This window comes from Myotis lucifugus, unplaced genomic scaffold (assembly GCF_000147115.1).
Source record: "Myotis lucifugus unplaced genomic scaffold, Myoluc2.0 scaffold_585, whole genome shotgun sequence".
NCBI lineage: Eukaryota > Metazoa > Chordata > Mammalia > Chiroptera > Vespertilionidae > Myotis > Myotis lucifugus.
In genome coordinates this window covers 293,801-305,109 of record NW_005871633.1, presented here as the reverse complement: position 1 = coordinate 305,109, position 11,309 = coordinate 293,801, and the positions used below count along the sequence as shown (strand labels likewise).

The window sequence follows — 11,309 nt, the reverse complement described above, 5'->3', positions numbered from 1 at the left end:
TGCTTTCCGTGCGGGCCTGTGGATTCTGTGGGCAGTGGAGGCACGCTCGACGGGATTTGCCCTCAGGAGATTTTCCTTCGGGAGTAAGTACATCTGAGGAGAACCTCTAGGTTGGGATGAGCACCCTTCATTCAGTTTGATTGCTCCCCCAGTGCCCCAAGCATAGGAACCCATCTCCACCCCTACACCTTCCCTAATAGTAAAGAAACGTTCCCCCTTTCTTTAATGTTTCTTAACATCAGTGAGATAGGCCAGCACGTGGGGAGGTTGTAAACTTAAAAACAAAGAAAGGAGGTTTGCAAAGTGCAGATGGCTGACTGAACAACTGACATTGCAGGTGGCAAAAGCTGAGCCCTCACCCAGGTTCCAGCCTGGCCACTGGGGTACTGGGCTGGGCTGGGTGAGGGACCCGCAGCTCACCCTCTGTGACCTGATGTGCCTCTAAAATGCAGGTTGTGAGAGTTAAGAGGCAGGCACTTGGTACAGTTTAGCACTAACTCAATGAGAAGTAGTGTTCTATTCTGATATTACTTAATTAAGGCTATTTGAATAATAAAAATATTCTTCATGGTAAGTGCTTTCTTCATTGTATTAAATCCCAAGAAGCCAGCAAGATTGATATTATTATCTCACAGGTGAGGAAAGGAGGGCCTAGAAAGTTCAGGAACTTTATTTTTTTTAATATATTTTTATTGATTTCAGAGAGGAAAGGAGAGAGAGAGAGAAACATCAGTGATGAGAAAGAACCATTGATCTACTGCTTTCTGCACACCCCACACTGGGGATTGAGCCCGAAACCTGGGCATGTGTCCTGACTGGGAATCGAACCGGGACCTCCTGGTTCATCGGTGGACCCTCAACCACTGAACCCCACCTGCCCCGTGGTTCAGGAACTTTCTTCCCAAGGGGGATCCAGCTCAGGTCACACCCAAGCCCTTCCTTCCTCCCAGTCCCTGCCAGTCGCCACCAGGGGGCCTTCTAACTCCTGGGTAGGAAGGCCTGTCTTCTTCGTCTCCAGCTGCTTTAGAAACCACTGTGCCTTAAATGCAAATGTTCTCTTTGAGCTGATGAAAAGATCTTGGATCACTGAGGAGGTGCATTCCCCTCAGCTCCCAGGCAGGCCCAGGCCCGATGGACTTGCCTGTTCTGCTGGGTTGGCTGGGCTGGGTTGTCACACCCAGTGACATGCTGGTAAATCGCCCCTACCTTGGGCTTTTGGTAACTTCTCTTCGGACCCATCACCTCGTGGGGAAGTTATCTCAGCTGTCAGAGACCCCTGTGTACACACACCTCAGTCTGACAGTAACCATTCTCTGCATACAGCAAGAATTATCGAACACTGAGAAATGGGGTTGTTTTTCTCACAGTCTTTGCAAAAAGAATAAAATTGAGAGCCATCCTGATACTTTTTCGGATATATTATTTTTAATATGACATTCACTGCACTTCCGCTGTGTGCCAGACATTCACTGTCCGTTACCACTCGATCTGCACCGCAGAAGTAGTCTGTGGCCCTGTTCACAGGTGGCTGTGTTCCATTTGCCTTTCCAGCCTGACCTCCACGGCTCACCCAAAAGCTGCAGCTCCCCGCGAGGCTCTGTCTCCAGTGTCCCCCAGCATGTTTTTCACAAGCCCGCCTCTCTCTTGCCTGTTGCTTTCCCGTCTGCCTGATTTCTGCTTTGCTAAATTACTCTCCCTTCCCAGACCAACATAAGCCACCTCCGCCTGGAAGCCCTCTTGGACCACCCTGCCCACCATGACCTTTTCTTCCTCTGTGCCTTCCTCAGTCAGTTGTCCTCAACATAAGCTTCTGATACTAGTGTTTTTTTCAGTGAGTTGTACCAGTTAGTGTGAACTTTGCTTTAAGGTAGAAATCATCTTATGGGGAGGAGAAAAGCAGTGCTGGCATCACTAAGACAAAGTCTATTTTTACTCCAAAATGTTTTTCATATCTGTTTTTCCCAGTAGAAAAGCACACTGGGAAAAGTTGATCCATATGCTAAACTGATGGTAAAGTTGGCATTCCACGTCACCGGAGAAAGGTGAGCTGTTTAACAAATGATATCAGAGCATTTGCTTCATCCAGGGAAAAGCAGAGTCCTCCCTCATTCCTGACGTAAAAGTAAGTTACGTGAGGGACCCGCAGCTCACCTAAATATGACAGGAAGGGCACATACCAAATTCATAGGAGGGGTTCCCTGGGGGAATAAAACTTAGAAGGCAGCATTGAAGAAAAATTTACTTTATCTATGATGGTTTTATTTCTTTAAAACGAAATGATGTTGCAAAAATGACAATATGTTAACATACCCTGTGATAGGAATAGAGGTATTTATTGTACTATACTTTCTACTTTTTTTGAATTTTTTAGGTTTCTAAAAATAAAAGTAAATATAGTAGAAAAACACAGGGGAATCATTTTATAATCTTGGAGTGAAGAAAACCTTCCTAAGAATGAAATAAAGTCAAAAGCTATTGATGCAGATTTAACTACATCAAACTTTTTTTACAAATATATTTTTATTGATTTCAGAGAGGAAGGGAGAGGGAAAGAGAGGTCGAAACATCAATAATGAGAGAATCATCCATCGGCTGCCTCCTTCACATCTCCCCCTCCCCCTTGCCACTGGAGATCAAGCCTACAACCCAGGCCTGTGCCCCGACCAGGAATCGAACCATGACCTCCTGGTTCATAGGTCGGCACCCAGCCACTTAGCACCCTGGCAAAAACTTGTTGGAATGGGAGAAAATGCCGACAATACATGTAACACAGACACAGGGTTGATCTCTGTACTATATAAAGGGCTGTCATCTCTACATTATCGTTTCCGAGGGAAAAGTAGATGAATAAGATCAGGTCATTCACAACAGAAACACAAAGAGCCAAAAAGCATATGAAAAAGAAAATTTCATAATTAAAATCTTTTTTTAATCTGTCAGATGGGCCAAATTAAAAGGTTGATGAGACTAAATTTTGGTAAAGGACGACGCAGATTTCCATAGGGTTGTATATTGGCACAAAAGAGAGCTGTTTGGCAAAACCTCCCATGTTCTTTGACTCAGAGATTCCACTTCTGAAAAGCAACCCCGCAGAAATACCACAGGGAGCCCACAGAGACAGGTAGGAAGCCAAACAGTTTGGAAACAAAGTCTGTCGCCTGCGGGGAGAGGGGGTGAGTTTGTTCCGCGCAGTGAAACGCCGCGCAGTCATGAAAAAGGAGGCCAGCGTGTTACTCCTGTGGAAAATATAAGTAGACGTTAAGTGAAAAGAGCAAGTTGCCAAATAACACACGCAGTGCGGTCATGTATCACTGACAGAAATTGTCAGCTCTGTGCGTTTATATCACCCAGATGGGGCTGGAAAAGACAGTGGCAAAGTGGGAAGAGCGATGACATTTATTCTTCATTCTTTCAGAGGAAAGGGACTCACCGTTAGTTACATCCATGCGCTTTAAAATGTCAAGTGGGAGTGGGGGAGCCACCCATAGTCCTTCCACCCAGAGGCCGGAGCCTTATATTTCTACACCTTCTCCAGCCAGAGCACTTGCTGTCTTTCCACACCATTGCAGTCCGGTCCCATGTACAGTTTTGTAGCCAGCTTTCCACACACAAACATCGTGCTTGGTTACTAGTTAATATCCTGTGTCACATTTTACTTACATTTTATGGTTGGAAGCCTTACTCCTTAAAACCTATGAACCTAAAACCTTCCCGTCCGAGCCTGAGCACCTGCCCCCTCCCCCTGCCGTGAGGCCTGGTCCGGACGGGGTCTGGAGTCGGGGGTACTCGAGTGTGCCAGGAGATGCGTGGGGGCCGCGGGCCTTGGCTGGCCAAGGCTGGGCCCGTCCTGTCTCCCTGCCTCCCTGGCAATGGGAGCACCCCTTCTCCTGACCCGTGCTTTTCCTAGATAGCCAGTGCCACAGAGTAAAGATGGAAGGGCCGCCAGCCACCTCCTCCTGCCCTGGCGAGAGGAAGCAGGCCACAGCGAGAGAGCTTCACGCACCCTCCTGGTCCCAGGAGCGAGGTGCTTCGGGGCCTGGGTGGGCAGTGAAGTGAGCAGCACGGCCCTGGCGCATGGCCACTCTGGAGCCAATGCAGCGAAGTCAGGACTCAGGAAGGAGGGTTCCTGGGTGGAACCCCCTCTCAGCCCTCTCCCCTCCCCTAGGCCAGCAGTCATTGGAAAGAGCTTGCTGGTTGCTTGGAGCATTTCTCTGGTTCAAACTCTGCTGATCTGGCCCTCGACCTCCACCCCTCCCAGCATGCTCTGGGGAAGGCTGGCTGAGGGAAATTCCCCTAAAAACACTTATTTTATCCAGTTTATTGAAAGTAATATAAAAAGATACCTATTCGATATTTGCATATTTATAATGGTAGAGTAGAATGTTCAAATATCTTACCAATCTGAAGTATAATGTGGGGTGAGAAACACAGGAAGAGGTATAAGGTAACAATATTTTCTTTTATCTCAGAGAGAGATAGAAACATCAATGATGAGAGAATCGTTGATCGGCTGCCTCCTGCATGCCTCACACTGCGGATCGAGCCCATAACCTGGGCATGTGCCCTGACTGGGAATCAAACTGACTGGTTCATAGGTCGACACTCAACCACTGAGCCACGCCGGCTGGGCTAACGTGACAATATTTTCCAGCCCAAACTGGAATCCATAGCCAGAGGTTTCTGACGTTGCCCCGGGTGGCGGGAGGCAGACTGAAAACATAAAGTAGTTCATGGGGACACAGGTCAGAATATTTTAAACTGCGGTAAACGGTCAGTAAGTGTGTGTCAGGTCTAGGTGGGCAGACGAGGGTGTGCGTGCCGGCAGGACCCCAGATGCGCCCTGCCAAGGAGGCCCAGCTAACCCCCCCCTCCCGCCAACAGCCTACACGGACTTCTTCCTGCCGCTGCTGCGCCGCTGTCCCTCTGCCATGGGAATGAAGAACAAGGATGGGGAGACCCCTGGGCAAATTCTGGGCTGGGGACCCCCCTGGGATTCTGCCGAAGAGGAGGAGGACGACGAGGCGTCCAGGGAGCACCAGTGGAGGCAGAAGCTGCTGGGAGAGCTGGAGGACGAGTGGCAGGAGGCCACCGGGCGGCTGGAAGGTGAGGAGTCCGTTCCCCAACAGCTGCCCTTCCCAGCTGCTGCTTTGCCTGCACCCCTCCTGCACCGCGTCCCCTGTGCCGCCCGCTTCTCTTGCCCTGTGACCTCATGGCCTCTCCCCGACCACCCCTGTGCCCCCTCCCAAACAGACTATGAGGCCCAGGAACCCGAGTCCTTCTCAGCCTGGTCAGATCGCCTGGCCCGGGAGCACGCCCAGAAGTGCCAGCAGCAGCGCAAGGCAAAGGGAGCCCACCGGCCCACCACCCGGGCTGAGGGCTCCAGTCTCAGCTGGCGGCGGCAGGAGGAGGAGCGGAGACTCTTCCAAGAGCGGGCCAGGGCCAAGGAGGAGGAACTGCGGGAGAGCAGAGCCAGGCGGGCGCAGGAGCAGGCGCAGGAGGCTCACAGGGCCCAGCCACCCAGGGGAGCAGGGAGGGGCAACCTCTGGCGCTTCAATGACGTGCCCTGGCCCTGCCCTGGGGGAGGGGACCCGGAGGCCATGGCGGCAGCCCTGGTGGCCAGGGGTCCCCCCTTGGAGGAGCAAGAGGCTCTGAGGAGGTACTTGAGGGTCCAGCAGGTTCGCTGGCACCCGGACCGCTTCCTACAGCGGTTCGGGAGCCAGATTGAGACCTGGGAGCTAGGCCGTGTGATGGGAGCGGTGACAGCCCTTTCTCAGGCCCTGAATCGCCGGGCAGAGGCCCTCAAGTGACCCCAGGGACAGCAGGAGGAGCTGCAGGGAACGCAGGCTTCGAGACAGGGCGGCAGGAAGGGCATGATCAGAGGTGGGGGTTACGAGGACGAGGCAGGACCGGGCACTGTGCAGCAGAGGATGTGGGGTGGGAGCGAAACTTGTGATGAGCGGGGGTGGGGAGGGCAGCCACCGGGCACTGCTCCTTGACTCTGCCCACTTCCTAATAGGACCTGGTTCCACGTCTCACTCCCAGGGCCCTGCCTTTTTCCACTGCGGTGGTTTTCATCGCCCATGACATCTTTCCCGCCCCGTCTGCCGAACCCACAGCTCTACCCACCTGTGGCCCGCACGCACACGGCCGCGCCTGCACTGGACGCTACAGGCCTGCTGCCGGCCCATTCGCAGGCTGGCCCTGAGCGGGCCAGTGCGCCCTCCCGTCTCTCTCTCTCCCTATGCCGGGCTCCCCTCGGTAATTGGGGGCCCAAGAGATGAATGTGAACACCGGCCAAAAAAGGGAACAAAACTAGTTTCCCTCCCTCCCCAGCCCCCACCAGAACCACATCCTCCTCCCCACTCATTGCCTCCCCAGCAGACAGGGCTTTCCCTTTGCTGAGTCACTGAATGGTCCAAGTGGGGGGCAGCGGAGCTGGGGGCCACGAGGAGGTTGTGAGAGGTCGGGTCGGGGCAGGAGCAGGATGGAGGAGGAGCCCAGTGGGGGAGTGGAATTTCGGTTACTAAAATTAGGACCAGGGGAAGTAGGCGGAAAGAGCCAAATTATGTAACCTGGGTTGTCTGTTCTTGGGCAACCAGGGACCCACACCCGCGGCGAGTGAAGGAGTGACATGGACTCACTCTAGTCAAGCTGCTCAGTCACTAAAGCCAAGTTGGTTGAGGCCCGAGGAACGACTCTGTGCTCATTAACCAGCTGGGAACTTAAACTTGGGAATTTTCCCGGCCTGTGTCAGTGCCTCTGATACCCCCGATCACCCCTGAAGGCCTCACTACGCCTTCACCTGACATCCATCACCCAGACACGGTGTGACCAGACCACCTGGGTCTGACTGGGCGCCATCCTGGACGGTGGGTCCTGGCTGAGCCTGCAGGACCGACCATTCTCAAGAGGAGGATGCTTAACTTTCCTTCTTACTCGGAAACACTTCTGGGGTTTTGCCTAGTTATGCTTCCAGTTTGCAAACCTGTGAATAAATCTTTATCGTGTATTTCTAGCCAAAGCCTCCAAACACGTTGAGTTAGTTCGACAGCTCAAGCCTCAGCTCCCTCCATAGCTTCTGCTCCCATGAAGCCCGGGTTCCATCGCTGGGCAGCCAGGCCTGGCCTCCAGAGAAACATCCTGAGGGTGGAGGGAGAAGGCCTGGGGTTCCGCGGAGGACGGGGCGCCACCCCTCCCGCTGTTCATGCTCAGCTCCCAGCCCCTGGACTGGTGTGGGACTAGACAGCACCGACCCCATGGCCACCCCCCACCCCAGGCACAGCAGTGAAGTGAGAAGAAAGGGCAGGCCGGCAGCACAGGCAGGGTGGCCAGTGCCGTGGGCACTTGTCTGCTTCAGGGCGCTTATGCATCAAGCTTATCTTTCAGGTTGGGAGCCCCAGTCTCCGCGGCAGGTGGGAGAAGCCGGGAGTAGAAGGGGAGGCCTTGGAGGAGGGAAGGGGCAGCCTCAGAACGTGGCATGGGAATGTGGGGTGAGCGCGAGACCCCGGGGAGACAGAGCCAAGAGGCCCAAGGCCTTGAGGCACCGGCCAGATGTGGGGCAGGAAGAGGAAGGGCTGTGAGAGGAAGCTGCTGTGATTCAGAGAAGAGACAGGCTGTGAGCAACCCAGGCGTCCGGTTCCGCTCACAGCTGGGGGTTTCGGAAGTGCATGCAAGAGCTCAGGTTGGGGGGGCGTGGGGTGACGGTCGACTGGGAGCTGACAGGTGAGCATCAGGGAACTGGTGTCCAAATCTGCTCCTCCATCCAGGTTTTCCTCCGGTTTTTAAGCACATCGCTGGCCCTTTGCAAAAGTTACATTAACCACAGCCCAACACGGCCTGCTCCCGGCCCCCAGGCCCCCCTCTTTCCAGTGTCCCTCCCTGTGTCTGGCCCCCAGCCCTGTTGGGGGTTCCCCTGAGATGAGGGCTGTTCACTTTCTCTGACCACATGGTTTCCGCTTCAGTGTCTCTTTTTCCTAGGCTGATAAAAATACTGAGCTCAGAGGCCCTGCTTCCTCTGACCTCCTGGGCCAGGCGGCGGGCTTCCTGTCCACCAGGTGGGGGCAGGGAGGGGCCCAGGCATCCCGGGGTGACTCTGCCTCCCGTGAGGGAGAGCGCGTGTCCCCGGAGATGGGGCCAGGAATCGGGTCTCCGGGAAGGTGTCTGGGTTTCATTAGAGAAACAGGGTTGGGAACGAGACTGGTGAGGTGGAAGGTCTGTTTGGGGTTTGGGGTCCAGTCAGGTCTGGGTTGAGTTAGGAAAAGGGCCTGAAGGACTACCCAGCCGCACAGCAAGTAGCCTGAGAGACCCCAGCAGCGGCAGTGTGAGCCGAGGGGAAGGCGGCGGGTGGGTGAGGAGGGCGGGCATGTGAGCTGGCGCTGGCCAATGGGTAGCGTTTCTGTGTGTGGTGAGTGGGGGCACCAGAGGTCAGGGAAATGACTTGAGCAGAGGCCGGGCGTCCAAAGCAGAGTATGTTGAGGAAAAGAGCGTGCGGGCGAGGAAGCCCAGGAGCGAGGGAGCGGGTGTTGGCGGCGGGCACGGCGTTGGCATGCCGAGATGCCAGCAGAGGGCTCGGGCTGCGTCCGGGGCAGTGGCGCTGCGACCTGCTGTGCACACGCCATGGGAAGAAGAAGGTGATGTTTGAACACCTACTATGTATGACCAGGTTCCTTTCCTAACTCCAGTAATCCTGCCAGCGGCGTCAGTGAGGCGGGTGGGTCTCCATGTGCAGATGAGGAGACGAGGCTCACAGCTAAAGAGTGATGGCATCCTCGTCAGGCTCACCTGTGGCAATAAGACGCGTGTACAAACTCCGTAGGTCCCAACACTGCAGATGGTATTAAAAGAGGGAACAGAGTTTATAAACTTCAGGAGGATGTCAAGACAAGACAACGGATTGGGTGGTACCAGTGAGGGAAGAGGAGTCTCAGATGACTCCAGGTTTTGAGCTTAGGGGATCGGAAAGGTGAAAATGCCCTGAACAAAGGAGATGCGTGGCGGTGGGGAAGGTGAGTCCATTTCAGACGCAATCAGTACGTTTTTATCCAGCTGCCGGTGGGAGCCAGGTGCTCTGCTAGACAGTGGGCGTAAGTGAGATAAAGCCACTGCCCTCAGCACGTGCCGTCTACTGCAACACACACTACACGTGTACACGGAACGACCACGCAGTAATGGGAGGTGCGCTGCGCGGACGGGGGGTGCGGGGAGGAGGCCCTGGCCCGGCAGGTGGAGGTTTGCAGCCAGCAGCGATGCAGCCCCGGGGCGTTGGGCCGGAGGAATCGATTTGGGGGTCACTCCTCTCCGTGGAGGTTGAACTCTGAGTGGACAGGATCCCCAAAGAGAGGGCGAGCGGCCGAGCATGAGGACGGTCAGAGGGGAGCCAAGCGGGAGAGAGGCACCTCTGGTGCTTCAAAGAGGTCGGGTCGGGAGGGCTGAAAAGATGGTTTAGGCTCAGGGCCTAGGTGATTACAGATTTTGAGAAGATAGTTTCCACTTACCAGAGGGGCAGAAGTCACCTTACATGGGCCGAGGCATGAGTAGGAGGTGAGGAAAGGGAGGTGGTGGGTACAAAGTCAGAGAATGGCGAATACGGAAGAAACTAAGAACTGTCTCTAGTTCAACCCACAGGTTTTACCGATGAGGGAAATTCTACCAGTTCCCGAAAAAGTGGCTGGTTAGGGTGGTGAGATGTCTCTCGAGACGTCACACAGAAAAGGAAGGTGAGAGATGGAAGGGAGAAAGAGAGTCGGGAAGGATTTTTTTATTTTCAAGAAAAAAAAATTTTGTAAAATGAAGAGGAGCAAGAAAAGAGAAAACCTCAGAGGGAGAAGGGGTCGGGTGAGAGGAAGTGGGGGACAGCCGAAGGGTCCGCCTTGGCAGGAGGAGTGCGTCTGAGTCGGGAGGAAGGGAAGGTCTGGGGTGCACAGGCGGCACCCCGGCTCCACGGGACAGTGCCCAGTGTTGCCTCTGCCTCTGACCTGGCCTGTGCGGCCCAGGATCATAGCCACTGCCAAGTGACATCTCCACTTGGACGTCTGTCCAATCGATTCAGACAGATCCAACCTCAGGCTCCCGGGTCTCCCACCTCAGGAGCCTGCACTCGCCCAGTCTCCCCATCGTCACCCCCACCTGGCCATCCATCTGATCCATCCTGTCAATTCTACCCCTGAAATATATCCCAAATTTGCCTGCTTTTCTCCATCTTCATGGCTGCCACCATCTTCTCTCCAGGATTGCAGCAACTGCCTCCTAACCGGTGTTCCTGCTCTCAGTGCTGCCTCCTGTGATCCAGTCTAAACCGAGGGGCCACGGGGATCTTTTAAAAACATAAGTCCAATCACCTCCACCTCACATCTCACTGCGCCTTTCTCTCTCTGTATCTTGCATACCCACACTGAATCCTCCAAAGCGTCCCACGGTTGACTAAACCCAGATGCTTTACCCTGCTCGCCTGGCCCCTGTGCGTGATCTGGGCCCGCTCTCCCCTCTCCCTCCCACTGCATCTCCCAGCCCCTCCCCTTCCTCTCTGCTCCAGCCACACCAGCTCCCTTCTGTTCCTCCGCAGCACCCTCCGGCGCCCACCTCCTGGACTTTGCAGAAGCTGGCCCCTTTGCCTGGAATGCTTTTCCTCCAAACTTCACCTGGTCACTCTTGGCATTTGGGTCTCAGCTTAAATGCCACCTACAGAGAGGCCCTTCCTGACCTGTCTAGCGGAGCTCCCTGCCCCTTGTCAGGCCGCTGGCCGCCTTCTCGCAGTGCTCCTGGCCTATCCCTCCTCGGCCGTGATCCCTCCTCGGCGCTTCCTGCGCCTCGCCTCGCCTCCCCTCACTGGGCTGTGCGCTCCAGGAGCGGGGCCTGTCTGACTGGCCGCCACTGCGCCCCTCCGCCCACAGGAGCGCCCGGACTCCGTGGAGGGAGGGAGGAACCGCAGGCAAAGCAGGCTAAATCTCACTCTAGCTTTGTGGCGCAGGCTGGGTCTGCACTTAGAGTCAGGCTTAACCATAGGGTTGGGCATGGTGGCAGCTGGTTTCAAGATTAGCTCTAGAGACAAGGTTGGGTTAGTTTAGAGAATCAGTTTGGGGTTCATTTATTGAGATGTGTTTAGATTTGATGTTAGGGTTGGGTTTGAGCTGTGATTTGGGTTGAGGTTAAATTTGGGTTAGAGTCAAAGTCGGTATTAAATCCCAATTTCGATTTTGAGGCCAAGTTTAGGTTTGAGGCGAGCGCTGTGTCAGCCGGGGTTGGAAGTCTTGGAGAGTCCCCCTGGCCCTCTGCCTAGACCACAGGGAAGACGTGCCCCGAGCGGGGGCCAG

General features: G+C 54.8%; 2 protein-coding genes across 7 annotated transcripts in view; one reads left to right on the top strand and one right to left on the bottom strand.

Moving 5' to 3' along the window:
• The window catches only part of DDX39B (DExD-box helicase 39B), a 32,678-nt gene that overhangs the window by 18,835 nt on the left and 2,534 nt on the right, over nt 1-11,309 (bottom strand). The window contains exon 3 of the mRNA XM_014446916.2: nt 1,961-1,967. The gene's annotated coding sequence lies outside the window, so the exon portion shown is untranslated. The remainder of the gene's footprint in view (nt 1-1,960; nt 1,968-11,309) is intronic.
• NFKBIL1 (NFKB inhibitor like 1) overlaps nt 1-11,309 on the top strand; it is a 15,904-nt gene that overhangs the window by 3,249 nt on the left and 1,346 nt on the right. For 5 of the 6 annotated variants that reach the window (XM_023745826.1, XM_023745827.1, XM_014446912.2 and 2 more), the window contains 2 exons: nt 4,882-5,103; nt 5,251-7,015. In XM_023745826.1, coding sequence (XP_023601594.1) covers nt 4,882-5,103; nt 5,251-5,807 — 779 coding nt within the window. In that variant the 3' untranslated portion in view covers nt 5,808-7,015. Of the gene's footprint in view, nt 1-4,881; nt 5,104-5,250; nt 7,016-11,309 lie in introns of those variants that run through there. The other variant, XM_023745828.1, reaches the window with a different exon arrangement.